Source organism: Bactrocera neohumeralis, unplaced genomic scaffold, assembly GCF_024586455.1.
Source record: "Bactrocera neohumeralis isolate Rockhampton unplaced genomic scaffold, APGP_CSIRO_Bneo_wtdbg2-racon-allhic-juicebox.fasta_v2 cluster09, whole genome shotgun sequence".
In the NCBI taxonomy this organism is placed as follows: Eukaryota; Metazoa; Arthropoda; class Insecta; order Diptera; family Tephritidae; genus Bactrocera; species Bactrocera neohumeralis.
The window spans coordinates 34,414-57,668 of NW_026089622.1; the positions used below are offsets into that span (position 1 = coordinate 34,414).

General features: G+C 34.3%; 2 protein-coding genes and 1 long non-coding RNA gene across 10 annotated transcripts; 1 reads left to right on the top strand and 2 right to left on the bottom strand.

The window, feature by feature from the left end:
• Nucleotides 1-6,722: 6,722 nt before the first annotated feature.
• Nucleotides 6,723-17,685, top strand: LOC126763994 (uncharacterized). 4 transcript variants are annotated; one of them, XR_007667749.1, is made up of 4 exons: nucleotides 6,723-6,883; nucleotides 16,855-16,909; nucleotides 16,994-17,126; nucleotides 17,201-17,685. It is a non-coding gene; the product is annotated as an uncharacterized LOC126763994 (long non-coding RNA). The 4 variants fall into 4 exon arrangements; XR_007667751.1 differs by lacking the exon at nucleotides 6,723-6,883 and adding an exon at nucleotides 10,813-11,998; XR_007667750.1 differs by lacking the exon at nucleotides 16,855-16,909 and having other exon boundaries at nucleotides 6,725-6,883.
• On the bottom strand, nucleotides 7,886-18,925 carry LOC126763916 (uncharacterized). 5 transcript variants are annotated; one of them, XR_007667698.1, is made up of 3 exons: nucleotides 18,040-18,925; nucleotides 16,677-16,767; nucleotides 7,886-8,322 (listed from the first exon to the last, which is right to left on the bottom strand). XR_007667698.1 is itself a non-coding variant. In XM_050481685.1 (2 exons), the coding sequence occupies exons 1-2, from the start codon at nucleotides 9,932-9,934 to the stop codon at nucleotides 8,310-8,312; spliced, it is 903 nt and encodes a 300-aa protein (XP_050337642.1). In that variant the 5' UTR covers nucleotides 9,935-10,120; the 3' UTR covers nucleotides 7,886-8,309. The 5 variants fall into 5 exon arrangements, 1 of the variants encoding a protein (XP_050337642.1); XR_007667700.1 differs by lacking the exons at nucleotides 16,677-16,767; nucleotides 18,040-18,925 and adding exons at nucleotides 16,808-16,901; nucleotides 16,970-17,047 and having other exon boundaries at nucleotides 7,890-8,322; XR_007667699.1 differs by lacking the exons at nucleotides 16,677-16,767; nucleotides 18,040-18,925 and adding an exon at nucleotides 16,808-16,995.
• On the bottom strand, nucleotides 12,225-15,578 carry LOC126763885 (DNA replication licensing factor Mcm3). The gene is made up of 5 exons (XM_050481643.1): nucleotides 14,814-15,578; nucleotides 13,752-14,763; nucleotides 13,545-13,693; nucleotides 13,404-13,488; nucleotides 12,225-13,347 (listed from the first exon to the last, which is right to left on the bottom strand). Exons 1-5 carry the CDS (start codon nucleotides 15,155-15,157, stop codon nucleotides 12,469-12,471), a joined length of 2,469 nt encoding a protein of 822 aa, XP_050337600.1. The 5' UTR covers nucleotides 15,158-15,578; the 3' UTR covers nucleotides 12,225-12,468.
• Nucleotides 18,926-23,255: the final 4,330 nt, after the last annotated feature.

Genomic DNA, 23,255 nt, shown 5'->3' on the forward strand with positions numbered 1-23,255 from the left:
TTCTAAATGCAGTGCTTGCAAACGCGGCTCCGCTTGGATTCACTGCCTGCTGAAAGCTGAGCAACTCGTCCACGGCCTGCTCCAAAGGTGTTAAACTGCGTTGGTTGTATGGTCCTCCTCCTGTGGCTGCAATATCTTTTCGATTATCTGCAATTTTCCTTTTTATGCTGGTATTGTCACTGGCGAAGCGAATGCATTGGTGAGTCGAATGTTTTAGGCGAAAATTCGCCATGTTCATATTGTGACTGGCGAATGAACACATTCGCTCAACTTTTTTGTTGCCATACTAAAATAATTGAGAAATGTCACACGAGTTCATCCGAAATTGACATTTTTGACGTATTAAAACTGTAAGCGTAAAGGAAAAATGTCCGATTAACATATCGTCGTCAATATCGCCGATGTTAAAATTGTGCTGCGTCCTCAGATTTTTGGCTCATGGGAGCTATCAGCAAACAGTGGGAAATGATTTCCAACTAGGTATTACACAGCCCACTATTTCGTTGATTTTTAAAGAAATGCTTCCAATATTGGAATCCACTCTGTGCAGTGTCTGGATCAAAACAGACATAACTGAAGAGCAGAAACGAACAACAAGACGGAAATTTTTCACCAGATCAGGAATTCCAAATGTGGTTGGTTGCGTTGATGGAACCCATGTTGCAATTATTGCTCCATGTGAGAACAAGCACTTATATATGAATAGAAAAGGATTTTATAGCATAAATGTGATGATTGTAAGTAGCAACTAAATAAATAAATTATTACTTATTATTATTTCGTCCTAAAAAATTAATTTTTATCAGGCATGCGATAAGGATATGGTTATACGGTGTGTTGATGCAAGATATGGAGGATCTAACCACGACTCATTTGTGTGGAACAATAGCGCTTTAAAAACATATCTGGAGCAAACATACCAAAGAGGAGATCATAATTCGGTTTACTTAGGTAACTACAATTTATATGTGTATGTACATATGTACATAAATACTAAAATTAAATATATTATAGGTGATTCTGGTTATCCACTACACGAGTATCTATGGACGCCTTTCCGAAACGCTTTACCAGGAACAGTAGAATCAAATTTTAATAAGAAACATGCAAAGGCAAGGAACGTAGTTGAACGGACAATTGGAGTGCTGAAATGCCGTTTTCGTTGTATACTAGGTGAACGTAAACTACGATATCCTCCTAGTAAAGCAACTGCTATTGTAAATGTTTGTTGTGCTTTACACAATATTTGCAAACAATATAATGTGAATGATCCTGAAGAAGAAACTTTTGTTGATGTGGTAGTACCACTGAAACCAGTTGAAGGAAACTTCAGTGGAACAGCAGCAGATCATCGCCGAAGACAAATTGCGAATGCATTGTCATAGTATAGTTGCATCCCTAAAATATATGTAAAATATATGTATATATACTATGTAACATAACTACAATAAAATAACTGAAATTAGTTTTGAATTGCAGAAAAACGTTTTTTTATTTTGAGTATTTTAATTTTTTTAATTCCAATTCTTTTAGTTTTATTTTAATTTTTTCTTCATGTCGCCTATTTTTTTCTATATTTTATTCCTTCTTTCTTTCTTCTTTCATTTTATACAGCGCCAATTTTTCTTTTTTTAATTCATAAATTTTTCTGTTGTATCTAGAAACTTCATTACACACCGAATTAATATTTTGCAGAATACCGACAAGGCTTTCTTGTGTTTCTGCTTGTTTCTCCAAAGCCTTCATACGCAAATTTTCGCGCTCCTTCACTCTGCTTGTAGGTGCCTGCCTAGACGAAATGCTAACATTTCCAGCCCGCTCAGGCTGCACCTCGACATCTTCCAGATGTTCTTCTTCTAAATGTGCAGATGCAGGTGCTGGTGCAGGTGTAGTGCTACCAAATGCGGCTCCGCTTGGATTCACTGCCTGCTGCAAGCTGAACAGCTCGTCCACGGCCTGCTCCAATGGCGTTAAACTCGGTTGGTTGTATGGTCCTCCACCTGTGGCTGCAATCTCCTTACGATTATCTGCAATTTTCCTTTTTATTTTTAACTTATAGTCCAACCAATCCTAAGATATACACAAATTAATACAGATATGTACATATATGCGATCAAAATTGTTTATTCTTACCTTATTCCATTCGCTGCCACTACGTATTGGAGGACCGATATTGTTTAACTCTGAAGCAATTGCTTCCCACAACTCCATCCTATTTTTTTTTTGTTGCCAAACGGCGCCATTCCTCTGGCCAACTCAGGATTTCCTTCCATCAACTTCACCAATACCTCAAATTGCTTTTGAGTAGTTCGTTTTATTCTGAAAATAATTAAATTTTTAGTGAATTAAATACAATAAATAAATTTTTAAAATTTTACTAACGTTTTCTCCATTTTTAATTAGCTTCTCGAATCAAATAAACGTTCGCCAAATTGTGACAGTTGAGGCGAAGCGAATTTTATAAATTCGCAAGTGGCAATACCAAATATTCATTTTCGCTAGTTCTTTCGCCACTTCGTGGCGAATTTACTATGCGCTCGCTGCTCTTCATTCTCTTTGCTGGTGACAATACCAGCTTAAATTCAACTTTCTTTTCATTTCAAAAAGAATGGACCACAAATAGTTCTTACAGGAATATGTTCAAAACCAAAGCCGTTTTCGGCTTTTGCAGCAAGTATTCTGCGCCCTAGGCTACTCCACCAACAGTAAACCGAAATACACGTTATAGCATTACGTATAATACTCGCCTGGGGGCCCAGCATGTTTAAATTAGTTAAGCCTCCACCCCTACCCGGAAAAACTGGCTGATGACACCACAACTCAACCCCGTACTCACCACACCTAAACACCCACCTCTGGCTCATCGTTACATCGAATGCGCCGTGGACAATGCGCAAAGGGCCACAAATCTTCCGCAGAGCTCGCAACGTCGCCTCATCAGATGTTGTCATCGTCCATGACTCTGCACCATATAGCAGTACGGGAATAATTAATGACTTATAGATTTTGGTCCGAAGTAGCACCTGTTGGCAAGAGTTATTCTGCGTTCGATTTCGAGGCTTACAATGTCAGCTGTTGCTGTTAATACTGGTTTCAAGATAGACGAAATTATCTACGACTTCGAAATTATGACTGTCAACAGTGACATGGGAGCCACGTCGCGAGTGCGACGACTGTTGTCTTTAATGCCCTCGTCTTGCCCCATTTGCTTCGCTTCCTTATCTATTCTGGAGAATAGTACGTCAGCAGCTGCACACTCTTATAGAGGATGGTACCTTTTTTATTTCAGTATTAGTTTTTTCGGGGATACCAAATTCAGACGTTGCGGCATAAAGGCAGCTCCTTTTCGTGCTGTCAAAAACAGCTTTGAAATCGACGAAGAGGTGGTGAGTGTCGATTCTCTTTCACTAGTATTTTCCAAGATTTGGTACATTCAGTGTTCCCAACTTAGGGGTTTCCCCCCAGATTTAGGGGGTAAAAAAGTGAGATGGGATTTTTTTAGGGGTTTAAAATTTTTAGGGGTATTTTCAGGGATTTTTTCACTCCTTAATATTTTTAAATTGATAACATTATTATTTTTTGTTTTATAAGATAAATATACAAATGGCTGTGGTGTAAACCAATGTAGCCAAAAGAGACATTAATATTTATTTCTCGACCTACCGACTCAGAACGACATCTAGTTCGTAATTCTACAACCACTCTGTGGTGACTGGCGGCAATACTGGCGCCTCTGGCGGTTATTTTATAGCCTGTGCATATGGCGGCGTATGTTGGTATGTTTGACATTAGCTTATGTCAGATAGGATACCGCCAAAAAAGAGGTTAAGAATATTCTTACGACAGTTGTTATTTCAATTTTGGTTTGTATTGTGTGTCGAAAATAAATTTGTTAAAGATGCCGAAGGACAATAAAAATAAAAAAACGTACAGTCAGAAGTACACGAAGATTTGGGAAACAGATCCAGACCTAAAAAGTAAATAGATTTCATTGCATGTTTGTAATTTATAAATGATCAAGACAAATAATTCAATTCAATATTTATGATTTTTTATTAGAGTACCATAAGCGTCATCTAACTACTGCTGTACGGCAGTACTCGTTCTTCAATAAAATTAAAAAAGGTTTTTTTTTTTATATAGTTAGGTATACAGGTAGTTGTTGGAGTTGGGTGAGCTGGTCAGCGGTGTTGGTGATATTTGACATGTTATGACTTTTTCAAAATTTATTTCGGGTTTAGACATTATGCGTTATTGATTTTTTTACAAACCGAATTAAAACATGTGACGCAACTAAACTTACTTTTTCAAAGTAACCATGCTAAACCTGTCAAATTGTTTGATGATTTGTTTTTGTTATACAAAAATTTGCTTAAACGACTTGTTGTTCCTTCACAATTGGAAAAATTGGTGAACTCTGAACTGGTAGAATATAATTTCCAGGAACATCTGATGCATTCAGCTTCAATGTATTTTGGTTTTGATTTTCATACCATATCTCAAGAACTTGAGGAAAAGGATCTGTTGGATGTCAGAGAACGATGCAAGACCTTTTTATGTTCTCTGGCCAAGCAGATTCAGAAAAGGCTTCCGGATAATTTATCATTGTTGAAAACTGTTGCTGAATTGCACCCAAGTGTTGCTACATCTCAAGTCAAACCCGATATAAAACCAATATTAAATTACATTCAGCGAACTCATATATTTCACCAATTAAGCAATAGAATATGGACAAATACCTCTTCTTCAGCTGAAAATATCTCAAAATTCGGATTAGCATTTGCCACTGTTCCAATTTCAAACGCTAGTGCGGAATAGACTATCCATTAAAATGTTGCAAAGCATCTTGATGGTCCGATTTCCATTAAATCGAAATGATGGATCGTGTACAACATTTAATCCATCCAATAAAATGTTAAAATTGTTTAATGTCAATGTGTACGATTTCAAAAAATGTGAATCTTCAGATGAAGAAGAAATATTTCATATATTAAATAATTTATAATAAAAATACTTTTGAAACATATTACAACATATTATTTCTACATCATTATGTATTTACTATATTTACAGTGGACGCTCTATAAAGTTACGGTTTTAAAAGTTTCCTTCCCCTCAAATTAGTTCCCCACTCTATTTCATACACTCAAAGAAATTGAGAGGAAATTCACATTATCATTGGCTATTGGTTACAAATCTCTCGTCTCAAAGTCCGTTTTTAAAAATTACGCTACTCCCGAAAGCGTAACTTTATAGAGCGTCTACTGTAAATATTTTTTAGGGGGACAACTCAATAATTAAGGCGATTTTAGGGGTTTTTGACACAAATTTAGGGATAAATATTTTTGAGAGTTGGTAACACTGGGTGCATTGTTGATTTGCCAAGGTCTAAAGCCACACCTATAACGTCCAATTAGTTTGTTTACGGTGGGCTTTAGTCTTTCACACAATTCCCTTGATAGAAGCATATATGCGATGTTGAGGTGGCTTATCCCACGGTAGTTGGCGCAGATTGTGGGGTCTCCTTTTTTATGGATTGGGCATAGCACACTTAAATTCCAATCGTTGGGCATGCTTTCCTCCGACCATATTGTACAAAGAAGCTGATGCATGCTCCGCCGTGTTTGAATAACTCGGCCGGCAATCCATCGGCCCCCGCCGCTTTGTAGTTCTTCAGGCGGGTAATTGCTATTCGAACTTCTTCATGGTCGGGCAATGGAACGTCTGCTCCATCGTCGTCGATTAAAATCATCACCAGCTAGAAATCTACTGCCCAGTTTGTCGAAAAATATAGTAAATTACTATTTACTTATGTTGGAACGCGAGGGTAGTGTGCGGTTATGACAATCCCTACCACTATTAATTTTGTTTACATGTGGTATGAAAATCTGCGTTTTGTTTATTATTCTTATCGAGCATTGTTATCATCACTTTGTGTGTTTGTGTCTAAGATTGCAAACCGGTTTGATGTGTTTTGCCAGCCTCCGCTGTTACTGACGTTTACAACGTTCTCACTAACCATTATGTGGGGGTTTTGTTTTTGCATTTTCGCTTTTTATTACACACGATAATATGTTTACAAAAATGCAAGGACAAAAAATGCAAATACACTTTTCGACTATACTCGCACTACCTGTAATCGCGTTCACTACGTTTTGTGACCGCACTCACTGAATTCAGGATGGGAACTCGTTGAACTGGTAAAATATTTCGATTGATTCATAAATAGCACGTATTTAAAAGGTTCTATAGTAATTTAACTTAGCCAATGGCTATATTGTAATATAATCTAAAACAAAAAATGCGTTCATAATGCAAACTCAGATAAGATTTGTGTTTGTGTTTTTTTTTTAATTTGGCAAAATGACGGTGGTTTAAACAAAAAGTGTCGAATTTGGCCCATTTTTTCGACAGTTTTTCGTAGAAAAAAATAGGGAAATTCCAAAAAAAAAAATAAAAGCTTCCATAGCGCTATAGCGAATAACGTTAAAAATGTTCTCTCCAAATTGGAACTAGATAAACTCATATCAAAACTCTTCATGTGAGAGTGGAAACCGTTTTGAAAAACACCATTCTGAGTTTAAATTTCCAGTGACAGGAGATTGGAGTTGCAACGTTCCCCACTCTGTTTCCTTTCTAGCGACCTTAATAATTTGAATTTCGATTTCAAAAGTCGAGAGAATGTTTGTTATAGTGTATCCGATAATGCAACAAAAAAAATCGATTTCTCGAAAATTTCATTGACGATCCTTTAAGTGCCAAGTGGATAAATATTTTATTATTATCTATCATGTATTTCGAAATCAATTATTCGTTTACTTTTCAGATTTTTTTTCTTAGTTTTGGCCAACTTCTGATTTATTAATCATATTCTTTCCAAAAGGTTGTTAAACAAGAAGTTGTCGAATAAAATTTCATATATTATTAAGTTGTGTACAGTAAATAAAAGATTTTATTTATTGAAAATCATGTAGCACTTAAAATACCAATATTTAATAAGTCTACAGCATCGGTGAATATTGATATTGGGCGATGCTTTTAAGATCACAGATTAATCTCACTAGTTTTAAAATGAATATAAATTCTAATAATGTTTTTTAAATATTTCTTAATTAATTTTAAGGCGCTTATCTTTGTACAATGCTAATTATAATGTTTGACATATAAATATTTAAGCGTAAATTCATATATATAAATTTGCGAGTCATTAAATTTATTCTATCTGGTAAGTTTTATTATATGTTCGAAATTTTTAATTGAAATTGTTATTTATGCTGTTCCGATGATGTGTATCAACCTATTTTCTATCGCACGATAACACAGAGCGGGTTTCTCTTCACGTAAATGGATTCGATAAGTATAACTTCGCATAAAATGGCCAACGTGTATACATTTTCGTTCCCTCGGTCTAGAACAATATTGACGTGTAAATATAGGATTAAATATATGTATAAAATTCAAATGCACCATAAAAGTATAAAACTATGAACCCCTTGATAGCGCCTTATCCATAAGATACCATGGTAAAAAAACGCTGATAGCCACCGCCGCAACACATGTAGCACAGAGTGCTATAGTTGAAGTAATATTACTAGCAGAATATGCGCCTTGGCTGGGATTTAGATTAGCATCCCCGGATTTCGGGGATAAAATGGGTGTCACTGGAAAGGTGGCGTTCTCCAGATCACGAAAATATATACATTTAGTTGCCGCTGACTTATAGTTTTTAAGATATTTGCATTTAAAATTGAAAAATTGACAGCTTTTACATTGATAATTTGTATATTGTGAGTAACTTTTTCACTTATATTATGCACTTTTCACGTACTAGCACTTCACTCTAACGTTTCTGCATATTAATTTTTTTAATATTTGTTGTAAATAAAGCTTTATTTACAACAAATATTAAAAAAATTAATATGCAGAAACGTTATAGTGAAGTGTTAGTAAGTGAAAAGTGCATAATATAAGTGAAAAAGTTATTCACAATAAGCAAATTATCAATATAAAAGTTGCTAATTTTTCATCTTTAAATGCAAATATCTTAAAAACTATAAGTCAGCGGCAACTAAATGTATATATTTTCGTGATCTGGAGAACGCCACCTTTCCAGTGACACCCATTTTATCCCCGAAATCCGGGGATGCTAATCTAAATTTTACCCTCCGCCTTTTTTGTATTCAATATCTTCATGGGGATGTTTCTCAAATTCCATTACTTCAACTTCAAAACGAAAACGTACTTTAGAACTGGGAGACTCCTTCCGCCAAACCAAGTGACCCGACGACTCACGTCGCTCCAAACTCCATTTAGGTTCCTGAGCTGTAAAGATTTACAAATATTTGTTAACCAAGTGTCTCTCAATAATTTCAATATAAATACATAGTATAAAATAAATATAAATTTGCTGTCCCTACGTCCCTTTGTATGCTTAAATCTTTAAAACTACGCAACGTATTTTGATACGGTTTTCTTTAATAGATAGAGTGATTGAAGAAGAAGGTTTATACATACATGTATGTATAATAAGATTCATTAAATAGTGAAGAAATAATGTTATTTTTGAGGTTTCTAATGTTTTTTCCGCCATCGAATTTAATCAGGAGGACTTCCTATTTCCAACGGTACCTTCAAATCGCGGCGCCAAAAAAATCGGAATTGTGCCACCGCACAGTGGTTCCATTTGTATGGAGGATAGCGACAAAAATAGTTAGAATACAGATACTGACTTGCAATATACACAGCATATTTCTGTTCATGCAAGTACGATATTCTGAAAAAATCGCAATTGTATAACGCCCACTTTTCATATTCTACATATATAATTCTAACGTTAAAATACCTGAGCAAAAAAAAAATAAAAAATTCCTTTACGTAATTAGTCTTCAAACAATTCTATTGTAGTTTTTAATAATGCGCTTTTCTTTTTGCATGACAATTTTCGTTGACCTGTAATAAATGGATCTGAGCTCAACAATAACATATTAAGTAAATCCGTATTTGTTGCAATTCGAGAAGTTTTCCTCGTATGTTGAAGCCTATACCTCTTAATATCCTTGTTTTTGGCTTCCGCAGCTTCCTCTGATAGTTCTCCAATGGATATTATTGCACTTTCGATGACTTCGGAACCATGCACTAGGATCTTGTGAACTGAAGGTGGAAGATAGAACCAAGGGTACTTCTCTACAAGCCCTTTAGCAGTTTCAAGTGCGAATTGCTTAAATTTGTCCGCGTTTATTTTATATCCTGATGACATAGCTTGCAGTAACGCTGCACATCTTAGTATGAGCTCTTCGTCAACGCCCGTTATTTGAGAAGCCAAACCAGCATTATTAAAAAAGCGTCTAGCCGTATTGCCATCGTTTGACGTCCCACTACCTCCTGTTTTTGGCATGTCCACTATTAAACCCATTTCTGATCTAAACTTATTTCTAACTTGAATTTTTTTTTCCATGAATTGAGTTTTATCTTCTGCCGACCTAATTTGCCATTTCTTGATATCTAGTCTATACGATACATGAATGAAATATTCAAAAAATCGAATATATGAATGTAAAGGTGATAAACCAAACTCATAATGTTCTTTGTGGACGGCTTTTTGTAGACATTTATCTATATCGTTCATCTCTTTTGATTTGGCTTGGCATATGTAACACTTAGCAGATGATGTTTGACTTAGTGCATTGCATACTTTTCCATCAACCATAGTCAGTTGCAATTTGTGTTCGACGTTTATTTTCTGTCCAGATCTTAAATATTCTGTGCACTTCAACATATCAGCAGTTGGGCGACCACGTTTACTCGCTTTTACTTCTTCTTTTTCAGATGGCAAAGATAGAGTTTCGAGACTTAAGGTAACAACCTCTTTGTAAGAGAGCCAATCCGAGTAGTTTCTTAACACGTCTGACTTTACGCGATGGTTTTGTTTCCACATCACCCCAATGCGTCTGCATAAATATTTTACACATTTCAGTATATCATCAAACGGGTGTTCGTCACCTTCAAAACCTGTTTTTCTGACTATATCTTCAAAAACTTCCTGACCTTTCGTCGTATTTGATCCATTTTTGGAGCACCAAATTTCAAAAATATAGGAGCGAGAAAATATGCATTGATGAGACGTTCCTACGATAAGAAATTTAAAAAATAAAGAGAGTGAGACAACAACAACTAATTCTACATTTGTTTATTGACATTACTTGCAAAAACCAATGCAATAACACGCAAAAAAAAACAAAAAAAAAAAAAAAAAAAAAAAAAAAGTTAGGTTAGTTTAATGAACTTTATTTAGAAACCTGCAAATCCCTGCACATGAACTTAATATTATTTTAAACTATATACTTGTATCAACATTTACACACTAATCCGGTCATTGCATTCGGTTGACAAAGTTACTAAATCTCCAAATACATTTAACAAAGAACAACAAAACTGAATCAAAAAGACACTTCATTAAAATTTGTTATTCTAAAAACAACAGCACAATTTAAAAACTTGTAATTACTGAAAAATAATACTATTACCATTTACTTTAATTTCCATTTTCAGTATTTTTATTTGCACACTTTTTTAAATTAAATTTTTGCAGTTGAATGTACCCGTTGCTTTCGCTTTTATTTTTATCAACTATTTACTTCTGTGCAAGGCCGTACATTTGTTGCCTTCACTGAAGAAGTTCCGTTAGAAATAATCAAAACAAACTCAAAATACATAACTTTGATGGCATAGGCAACTATTTATTTAGCTACAAGCCCAGTATATAAACATAGACTTTTTTATTTTTGTCGTATGGGAGGAACCACCGTGCACCGCTGGAATCTAGTACTACAGATAACCATATTCCGGGCCACAGCGAGTCGATCAGCTTCAACCCATTTGGGAATGTTTCATCATGGAAGCTGAATATACCGAACGTTGTGGCAAAGATACCTTCTTTACTCACCCCGGCGCTAAAATCGCCAAGCACGATTGCCGCAGGACAGATATTGGATATGTCGGGGTCTATTCTATATAAGTATTAGTTTAATCTACTACAGTATCCAGAACGAAGCTGCGCAAGGGTCACTCTCGTCTCTCGCGGCAACTCGAGCTCTCCGTCTGCAATGGGTTTTGGTTTGACTCCAAGTCCATCGCATTTCGTAGACAGTGGTGATGTCAGCCTTTACTTTAACGAGGACATCAGCCAGCTGGCCAGCGGCACCTTCTCAATTAAGATACCGCATATTTCAGGTGCATGACCTTAATTCGCAATCTTTAACGCGTTTGCTGTGGTCGTCATCAAAAGGGGAGTTTCTCTTCCGAGGCTGTTGTTTCATTTGTTCGCCTTCTCACTTAAGCTCGCCTTCAAACGGATGTTTTAGGCTACCCAGAAGATACTTGGTCTAAGACCGAAATTCATGAGCTGCTTATGCCATTCAAAAAAAAATCGTTTCTGGCCACTCCCAAGTGAATGGCAATCAGAAGACTTTCCTCACTTACGTGAACTTCTACACATGACTCTATCCTTCATTATCCTGTACTTAAACTAATTGTGCAATTAAACGAATATAGATTAATTGATTCCCCGGTTAATTGCACTAAAATTAGGCAATTTCTGAAGAAAAATTATCCGGGGGATATTGAATATACATTTATTATTGCTTAAACTTACATACGGTGTATAGAAAATTTGTAAAAGTGTTTATGTACATATATATTTTGTAAAAGTATAAATCAAAATATTTTAATTATTAAGTCTAAATACACGCACATTATGAATATGTATGCTAATATAGCGGAAAGCTAAACAAACAAACTAAACTAAAATAAGTAATTGTAATATTATACTCATGGAGTTTTTTTTATGAGTTCTTTTTGTAAAGGGTGTCCCAAAATTTACGCTAAATTTAAATTTGCCGCCATTTATATAGTAAAGTGTTGATAACCCTTAAAAAATATATCAATAACTGATAGTTTAGTAAAATGGAGCATTACACTTAAAACGAGTCTTCAAAAACAAGTAAGTTCATTATTCGACGAAATCGTGAATGAATTACAATCAAATTTGGTATTTTTGATATTATATTATAGGTCATTTAGTTTAATAACTATATTTTACTTTCCGTCAGCGAAAGGATACGGAGTGTTTCCACCCGATTTTATCCAATTTAGGCGCTCTCTGCGCTTGATAGGAGAAAAATGTAATAGCGCATTGAATGGAAACTTGAAATAAAAACATGTGCAAATTTAATTTTAATGATAAAATGATTTATTTTCAATGACAAAAAAAGATAAGTTCAAATAAATTATATCTAGTTATCCAATCATACCATATCTAATCTACCCAACAAATTAATTATCGTAAAACAAAATATTGGTAGATTAACTTACAAAACATTGAACATTACAAATGAAAGTCAGCCGCTTTGAAAACTAGAGTAATATATATAAACTTGACAAAAGTTCGAATGAATATACTCTTACAGAAAATTATATTAAGAAAACGATACCATCAGCAACCATTACTTGATTATCTTCAGTCATTTGATGCATGGCAGCTTCAATTTCAGAACTTGAGAATTGTTCAGAATTATTTTCATTGATAGCGTTTGTAATTCGTTCTAGAGATAAACTCTGTTCCCTAGCCTCCCGGAACAATCGTTGCAAACTATGTTTGAATATGCTCAATCTTGTATCTGATATAAATGGAGTTATATCTTCACTTGTATGAAGTGTACTTTGTTCGTGCCGTTGAGTGGCCGCACCAACAGCTGCTGTAACCTTTCGACCCGTATTATTTGACTTTCTTGTTTCACGCCGTGTTAAATCACCTGCATCCGGTTGAGGTGCTTCAATTTCTTCATCAGTATCATATGCAGCACTTTCCGTTTCCGCTTGTAATGTTTCTGTGCGAGTACGTTTACTTTTCCTGGTTGGTGATTTCTGGTTTTCATCCTCATCAGTTGATGCTTCCCCACGTCGTCGTTTGTTACCTTTTTCTTTTTCTAAGACTTTCTTAAAATATGCAAACTGCACCAATTCTATTGCACTCTGTGCGTCATCTGCGGTTACAGTTTTTGACAATCTAGCTCGAGCATGTGCTGTGGCAAGTCGTATAAGAGTTTCTAATGTTCGAGCTGTAACTGGTTGAGTACGAGCAACATCGGATTGCACATTTTCTTGAGAGCGCAAGGATGAATACTCCGTCGCAATAACTTCACAAGCTTGTTCGCTTAATTTTGGCTTCATGCATTTTGCAATATGAATATATTTACGCATAAAATCGACAGACAAAATTTTTTCTTGCCGCTTTCTCGACTTACCATGAAGCAATGGGTCATATTTTTCAAAGATTTCTATTTCTTTTTTCTGTGAATTGTAGAAAAATTAATATATTTTTTCTTATATACGAAAATATGTGCTACCTCATCAGAATTTGCAGTGAATGATAAGGAATCTGCATACGAGCTACCCATTGAAAGAGGTTCACCATCTGTTTCCTTTGGATTACTGAAATACACAAAATTAAATTAATCAAAAACAAAACAATGTCTAAAATATGTTACCGGTAACGGTGCATACGCACAACATGATCCGAAATCATTTGGTCAATATCGCTATCAATTACGTCCAACATTACGAATAGTAAATCAAAACGAGAAAGAAGCGAATCTTGAAGGCCAATATTTTCCATTGGAGTTTTATATTGATCATACTAAAAATATTTTTTTTTTTAACATTGGTTGCAAAGATTTTTATTTTTACACTATTACCCTTCCATAGACTGGATTTGCGGCCGCTAGTACTGAGCAGCGTGCATTTAAAGATGCATGTATTCCAGCTTTTGAAATTGTAACACGTCCTTGTTCCATGACTTCGTGAATTGCGGTACGATCAATGTCACTCATTTTGTCAAATTCGTCAATACAAACAACACCCCTATCGGCTAAAACCATTGCACCTGCTTCTAATCTGCGCTCACCAGTTTCTTGATCAGTCGTAACAGCTGCCGTTAAACCTACTCCACTTGAACCTCGACCTGTGGTTGGTATTGCCCTTGGCGCTGTATTTAACACATACCTCAATAATTGGGATTTCGCTACACTGGGATCTCCAATAAGAAGGACATTGATGTCCCCTCGCAACCGAGTACCATTCGGTAAAACCTTTTCTACTCCTCCTAATAAGAGGCATAAAATTGCTCTCTTAACGAAAGAATGTCCATGAATAGAAGGAGCCAAACTCTTAGCCAACAAATCAAAAATATCATTATTTTTGGCCAATTTTTTGCATAAGATGATGTCTTCACGGCAAATAAGCATGTTACTATCTTTGCTTAAGAGTGAAATATTGTTTGCTAGCAAGACAGTACGGAATGTGCCAGAAGTATATCCTCCAAACTTTCCTGGCAGACAGCGATAACTTCCCACTATCTGAACACGATCACCAGGTTTGCATCGATCAACCATATCGTCATCACATATAATATCAACCGATCTAGGTAATTGACCTGCTGGTGCTTTTTCAGGCATTTCTTGTATCGTAACAGTTTGATGATCTTTATATACCGATAGCCCAAACTCAGTTTCTAACAAATTTCCCTCATCATCTTTTGTGGGATAGACAGCGCTGGAGGGAACTGCTTCAAATGAAGTTAAATCTGTATATTTCCTTTCCATAACTTTTTTCGTTGCTGGACAGTAGTGAATACTGCGGACCACTTTCGGATGTATTAAAGAAACCTTTGTGACAATACCTTCAACACAAACTAAATTCCCCAAATAGCTAAAATGAAACTTATCAATTTTTTTGCCTAAAATAATAGAAAATCTTACATTGAAGTTAAGGAACGGGGAGTAACATGCCGATTCCCAAAACAGCCTTCAAATCCAACAAAAAAGTCTTCATGTTGTTTTGCATAGGTAGGATCCACCGTTGCAACGTATTCCTTCAGAGCTCTTCCAAACGCTAATTGCTCATCACATGCATTTGATAGAAGCCCCTGAGCTCGTTGAGGATTTTTGCGTTTCAGATCACTTATGTTAACGATTAGTCGCCGCCCCTTCTCAGCAATCATATCCTTAATAAGTCCCGAATAAATTCCTTGGTCCTCTTCATCATCTAAAAAATCTACATATTCTCGCTGTATGTCCCTAATATAATGTTCAGCATCCGCCATAATTATTGGTATAAATGAAAACTTTGAGTTAAATAAATCAATACCACACCAACGTTCTTCAAAACATATGCCAAGCTCCCGCGCTTTAAATTTTACGATTATTGTGTTACCAGATTATACAATATAATAATTGCCACATTATTACTTGCGCGACTGATTTCTACACGATCAATATATGTACATCATGCAAGTATTTATTCAAAATAGCGGCTTTTCAGAAAAGTATTATAAAATTGTACTTAAACAATAAACAGGGTACATTCGGTTATAATCAAGACTTTTTTGTTTTAATAAAAAATGTCATTTTTGGAGGAATTAATGGTAACGGTTCAGGAGAGCGGCTTTAAATACTCGTTTTTAACTCTACTTTACGAATATGTTTGGCGTGTGCCTTTAAATCCAATATTTTCTTTGTTTTTATCAAAAAACATCGTATTTCCCGAATTGAAAAATTCACTTTTACACTTTACACGTCTTCAGATGTTAAAATTATACTTTCTATAAATTATATACACGTAATTATTGATGTTGTTTAGTTAATCAATAACAGAAATTGGGTTTTATGTTATTTTTATAAAATAATGAAAATCTTCACAATCACCTCACTTCAACGAAAATGGCAAGGTTATATTCGAATTATGGCATCACTGTCGTAAATTCGAATGACCACTATTGACTAATGCACTGATCGTTTTCGAATTATCGATACTCTCAATATTCGAAACTGATCGAGAATTGGTAAAAATGAGAAATTCTTCTTCTTTCTGCAATAATTATGAATTATAAATTTTCCTATTATGTATTTCTCATTTTTACCAATTCTCGATCAGTCTCGAATATTGAGAGTATCGATATTTTAATTTATTTTTATTTTTCCAATTATTATTATTTTTCTATTATATATCTTTCATTTTTATCAATTCTTGTTGTCTTATATATTTAGATATATTTAGAGTATCGATATTTCGAACCCGATCACTATTGGTCAATTGAATATCGAACAGTAATGCCATTTATAGCGTAAATATAGTGCAAAATCGTAATATTTTTTATTGTTTTTATTGCAAAAAAACAAAAAAAATACATAACGCGCCATATATATTCGTAAATTGGAATTAAAAACACGAATTTTAAAACATTTCCCGTGAAAATTGGTGGACGTTTTCGGAAAAGCCGCTCTCCTGAACCTTTACCGAATTAATATATATCGTCACCTAAAATGCAAAATAGCGTAACAACATTTTCGAAAATTTACAGTGGCGTGAATGTAACACGAAATAAAATGGAAAAAGAGGGGAAAATAAATTTAATATTGGTTAAAACTGGTTCATATATTAGCGCAGAATCTGGAAATGTTGGACATATGTAATATTATGTATGCAATTTGAAGTAGTGATTCGTAATCAATAAGATACTCAATTCCAATTTTTTTGATGATACGTTATTTTGCATTTCAGGTGACGATATGTAATTACACTATTTTATGATGTTATAAATATACTTCCAAACATTCATTTACACATTTCTATTGATGTTTTAAATCAGTAAGACCCACGCTGTTGATTTTTATGTTTTTTTCTTTGATAAATAACATGAAAAACTTTACAACCCTGCAAGACAGGTATCTTTTAAATTTTATGGTATACTAACCAAGAATGATAGAAACAAGATTGCACAATGCGCATGTTTGCTTTCAGACAGCTGTTCTTGCTGACGTCACGGTTGACTTATTATTCGCCCGCGCCTTTGAATGTGAAAGAAATTTGCAGTTTGAAATGACTAATTATAGCATTTTGATTAAAATAATTTTACTTTTATAACCAAACACTCTTGCAGGTTTAAGTTCGCGGAGTCTAACGAAGTTGCTACCTAGCGCTTTTCTCACGTTAACCAGATTAACCCCTGCAGAGGCTAATGAACGGCAGAAAAGGATGGAGTCTCGTTTAAACCACTGTTTCTTATCCTAATTGTAATAATAATCTTAACTAACAATTAATTCCATTTATTTATACGCATGTATGTATGTTTATTATATTTTTGCAGGCAATATTTTTCAACGTGTGTCAGTTGATCTAACTTCCGCTGATCCAATTGAAAAAAATGATGACTTGAAGATTCTCAACAACGACGGGCCTGAAAATTTGGCAGGGTAGATCTGCCACAAACTTATTGAAAACAACCCCGAAATTTGTGCCAATTCAGAAAATTGTTCGTCTTATACTTGGGTGGATCACCTATATGAAGGAGGACTCTCATAACCAATAGATATGAAGATGGAGCATATGAGAGGCTTGCAAGCAGTATTTGACGACTTAAATGGTACTGATTTGCATATGTATATGTACAAATTACGTCCAGAAGCACTTAGAATTAAGTAATTTTGTAAATTGTAGCGCAAAAGTAAAATAATTGTTTTTCAGAGCTAGAATGTATTTCAGGATTCGTTCCTTAAATAAAAACTTAATTGAAAATATGTACAGCAAAAAAGGAAATTAAATAAGAAAATAAATTGATAGTTGGTCACAAAATATTCATAATTTTTATTTGCATAAATGTGTATAGTTGAAACAAACACAGCAAAGATACAAAATTAAATAATACAACGAAAATACCATGAAATGAATATGTAGGTAAATGTTCACTATAAAATATTCACTTATATTGATATCTTTTATTAATATTCATTTATATTTAAGTTAACTTTTGATGATATTCATGTTTTTGTATGCCTGCAATACAAAATTGATTCTTATTGCAAAGAAAAACAAGTAACTGAAAATCAGCTGATTGTACGTTGGTCAACCGTGACGTAGATGCGCAAAACGAACAAAATTTGAACTCGTCATTGCGCAATTTTGTTTTTATCATTCTTGTATACTAACTGTTTCGATGTACGTACTGCCTGCGGAGACCCGATATTTCTTACGAGGCATGTCGACAGGCAAAAATTATGGTATACTAACTGTGTTGCCTGCGGAGACTACTTATTGTTTATGTAATACAATATATTGCATACAAATTTGTATGCTAAAGTGCTGACCACATTGATCGCGACACGACATGGCAGCGCGACAGTGAAATGGCGTCGTGAATCCTACTACATGAACATTTGTGAGAAGGCAGCGACATGACAATGGCCGGCATGTACACAAAACAACACAGCTGTCCGTTTTGTAAGTATACAATTTCGTTGTGGCCATACTAATAACTTGCATTTCATTGAAATTTACATATTTTGTTCAAAGTGAAATTTTTTATGCAAAAAATAAGTAAATAGGTAAATGTTTTTATTTTAAATTATCAATTGTTATTACAAATGGTGTAATAGAGCTATTTTATGCTTTTATTTGTAAAATAACGTCAGGTTTGTTAGAGCTTTGAATAATTTTACATTTTACATATAAGTGGCATCACCACTCTACCTCATCTTTCTACTGCCAACTCTACTGTCGTTGGTAAATATAAAAATATATTGAAGTCAGAGATAAAGAGATCACCAACTCGCCCGTCACTGGAAATGTGAGAACCGCTAACCTACCGAACTTTGACAGTTAACTGGAATGGTAAGGTTTTGACGTTTTGCAATTGGAATGACTGGAACGGCCTGATTGAAATTATACCAAAAATACATGTGAACAGAGGAATTTGTTGCCGCTGTTCAAGATCGCTCGTAAAAATTAAAAAAAAAAAATGAAAATCAAAGAAAATGCGAAATTTAAATATGTATATTTCATGAAACGTTTTGCTATTTGATGCATAGAATAATAAATTTTCAATTACAAATGATTTAAAACGTTTATTAATTGAGAACTTACAGGCTTAATTCACCTTATTTAGTAGTGAAACGTCAAAAGTTAGTGGTTTTAATATATTATAAGATCATAAAAAAGGATTTAAGTATTTTCGCCATATATTAAAAGTCCAATAGTCGTGCAACTGTCAAAATAACTGTGTCCTTAAGAACATGTGTATTCTAATATTTGACATATGTCGCTTGCAGTCTGTAGCGCTCAATGTGTTCAGCACTTAACCCCGCATCTCATCACGCTTAAGTTTATAGCGGGATTCTGTAACCAGTCTCTAGTCTCTATTTGAGACATTTTGAGGCAAAGTCTCAATTTGAGACTAGTTACTATTCACTAAACAGTCTCTAGCGTTGGTCTCAAAATATTGAGACCTGGTAGTTAGCAGGTCACAAAACTAAAAAGAACTCTTGTCTGCCATTTTGAATATACTGAATAGAGATCATCATAGATATTAATCGATTGTCGTTTCTTTATATTTTGTAAGCAACTCAAACACGAAAAGGTTAAAAATAAACCAATTTTACATAAATTTCGTAAATATTATGAAACAAAGTCAACATATATTTTTATTTTCATTGATAATTATGTTTTTAACTATGTTATAGAAAATTTAATATTTGTTATCGACATATTTATTTTCATTCAAGTGTAAAAACATCTCTGAATAATGAAATGTAATAGATTTTGTGACTGTTACTTATAGTGCCCATACACGAGCACACAAGTGCTTTCGATCGGTATGAATTCGTTTGCCCATACACGACACACAAATCCATTTTGCGTTCGTTCTTCACAGAGTTAACATGTGCGACAGGCAAGCGGAACATTTCTTGGAATTTATTTCTAATGTAGCATTTTTATCTATTTCATTGTATTTCGTTAATAAGTTATTCCAACTTTTATTTTTCTTACACTATGTATATGTATGAGCGCTTGGGCAAAAAGCGAAAACTTTGAAGCGTGATTTCTCGGTTTTTCATTTTTACGATTATTCTTAATTGGCGGGCAGGATAGAAAAAAAACTAAACGTCGTATGCAATTAGGGCAAAGTTTATTATCATTGACATAAAATTATCTTATATTTAAACTAAAAAAAATATTAAGAAAAGTCTAGTTCTAACATATTTTTAAACAGCATAAAGCAACATTTTTTGGTCAAAAGCCACTATTTATTAAATTTTTAATAAAATTTTAAATTTTACACTTTTTTTGGAATTTTCTTAGTTTAACTAGAAGATAAATTAATAAAAAATATGAATCTCTTTGAATTTTTTGTTTCCGATAGAAATTGCGTCCTGCATCCTGCCCGCCGTCCGAAAAATGTACATGAGAGATGCATCGGGTAATTGCTTCCCAAAGGCAGAATATCAAAGATTTCGTATCCAAAAAGATGAAGAAAAAGATTTTTTGTGAAAGATGTTCAAATATATAACTATAAAGCCTAGAAATTTCGCTTGTATCAATTATTTCTTTCCCTCCCAAAAAAATCCTCAAAAAAATCGATTTTTTGAAGCCTCGAAAGCAGGCTCTCCCCTTAACAATTGCCATTGTCCGCGATCTTCACTGTTCGGCGACACGAGAGAAATGAGATTTTGTGCGCCGACAACGCCATACACGATAAACATGTTCGCGCACCGATCGTAAAAAATCAAACATTTTCGCGAACATGGATCGGTACGCGAACAAGCCCATACACGATAAACCGCAAGCGCACACATACCGATCGAACGCACTTGTGTGCTCGTGTATGGGCGCTTTTACAGAATAGCAATATCATCTCAAGTCTCAAAAATTGTCTCTAACTTAAAATCTCAAATTTAGAAACTTGAGACTGTCTCAAGTTACAGAATCGCACGGTTATGGTATACTAACGGGGCATCTCGACAGGCTAAAGTTTGTGGCATACTAACTGCCATTGCCGTTACCAAATCTGTATGTGGGCAATTGTTATCATAACATAATCATTTGCGAAAAGGCGTCGGGTAGGTAGGTTCGAGCTGATGTGACACATATTTTGAGCTCTTGAATTGTTTAAATTTTTATATGGATGAAAAAAAGTGGAAATATACATTTTTCTATAAATGCATATGTTACAAAAAAAAGGATTTCATATTTTCGGACTATAATAATTGTAGCTTAAATTTTATATATTAATTAAAATAATAAATTTAATATGAGCAATGATATTTTGATTTATGCTTGTGTAAATTTATTAAATTTAAGACTTCGTTCATTCGCCAATCCATTTTGTATAATTTTTTTTCAAATTAACAATATTAAGCTAATATTAATTTTTTGGAAAAACGTATTAAATTTGAAGCTCATTATTAAATCTCTTTACAGTCTGTTAAGGGTAACAAATACTTTTCTTAGCGCATAGCTTTCCTATGTGTTATGCATGAAAAAGTATTTGTTACTCAAATTTCTATTTGTGTTATTATTTTTTGATTTCCACGATATGATATTTTTATTTACCGTCCATTTGTTACTTATAACAAATTTGTCGGTTAGCATATTTGTTACCGTTTTCCCAGTTTTAACTAGTCCCCAAAAATCCATTTGAACTCATTTTCAAAAATAATTTTGATAATATATTCCTTTTTATTTTACTATTAACTTTCACACTTAAGATAAATATTAAAATGAATTAACAACTTAAAAATATATTTAAAAACTAAGCTTAAAGTTATATATTGGAAATTAAAATATCCTTATACAACAAATTTACAAGAAAAAAATAATAATTTCCTTATTACATACGTGCATTTTTATACTCTCGCAACAAAGTTGCTAAGGAGAGTGTTATAGTTTTGTTCACATAACGGTTGTTTGTAAGTCCTAAAACTAAAAGAGTCAGATATAGGGTTATATATATACCAAAGTGATCAGGGTGACGAGTAGAGTTGAAATCCGGATGTCTCTCTGTCCGTCCGTCCGTCCGTGCAAGCTGTAACTTGAGTAAAAATTGAGATATCATGATGAAACTTGGTACACGATTTCTTGGCTCCATAAAAAGATTAAGTTCGAAGATGGGCAAAATCGGCCCACTGCCACGCCCACAAATTGGCGGAAACCGAAAACCTATAAAGTGTCATAACTAAGCCATAAATAAAGATATTAAAGTGAAATTTGGCACAAAGGATCGCATTAGGGAGGGGCATATTTGGACGTAATTTTTTCGGAAAAGTGGGAGTGGCCCCACCCCCTACTAAGTTTTTTATACATATCTCGGAAACTACTATGGCTATGTTAACCAAACTCTATAGAGCCGTTTCTTCAGGCATTTCCATATACAGTTCAAAAATGGAAGAAATCGGATATTAACCACACCCACCTCCCATACAAGGGTTATGTTGAATATCACTAAAAGTGCGTTAACCGACTAACAAAACACGTCAGAAACACTAAATTTTACGGAAGAAGTGGCAGAAAGAAGCTGCACCCAGGCTTTTTTTTAAATTGAAAATGGGCGTGGCGCCGCCCACTTATGGACAAAAAATCATATCTCAGGAACTACTATACCGATTTCAATGAAATTCGGTATGTAATATTTTCTTAACACCCTGATGACATATACGAAATATGGGTGAAATCGGTTCACAACCACGCCTTCTTCCAATATAACGCTATTTTGAATTCCATCTGATGCCTTCTCCGTGTAATATATACATTAGAAAATGAAAATACAATTCAATACTCAAAGTACACAAAATGATCTAATCTAATTAATTTTACAGTAAAATAAAAAAATATGTATATTATTATCACTTTATCATGCGAGAGTATAAAATATTCGGTGACACCCGAACTTAGGCCTTCCTTACTTGTTATAATAATATTTGTGGGATGTCCACAATATTTATACTCTCGCAACAAAGTTGCTAAGGAGAGTATTATAGTTTTGTTCACATAACGGTTGTTTGTAAGTCCTAAAACTAAAAGAGTCAGATATAGGGTTATATATATCAAAGGGATCAGGGTGACGAGTACAGTTGAAATCCGGATGTCTGTCTGTCCGTCCGTCCGTCCGTGCAAGCTGTAACTTGAGTAAAAATTGAGATATCATGATGATACTTGGTACACGTATTTCTTGGCTCCATAAGAAGGTTAAGTTCGAAGATGAGCAAAAGCGGCCCACTGCCACGCCCACGAAATGGCGAAAACCGAAAACTTATAAAGTGTCATAACTAAGCCATAAAGAAAGATATTAAAGTGAAATTTGGCACAAAGCATCGCCTTAAAGGGGGGCATATTTGAAAGTATTTTTTTTGGAAAAGTGGGAGTGGCCCCGC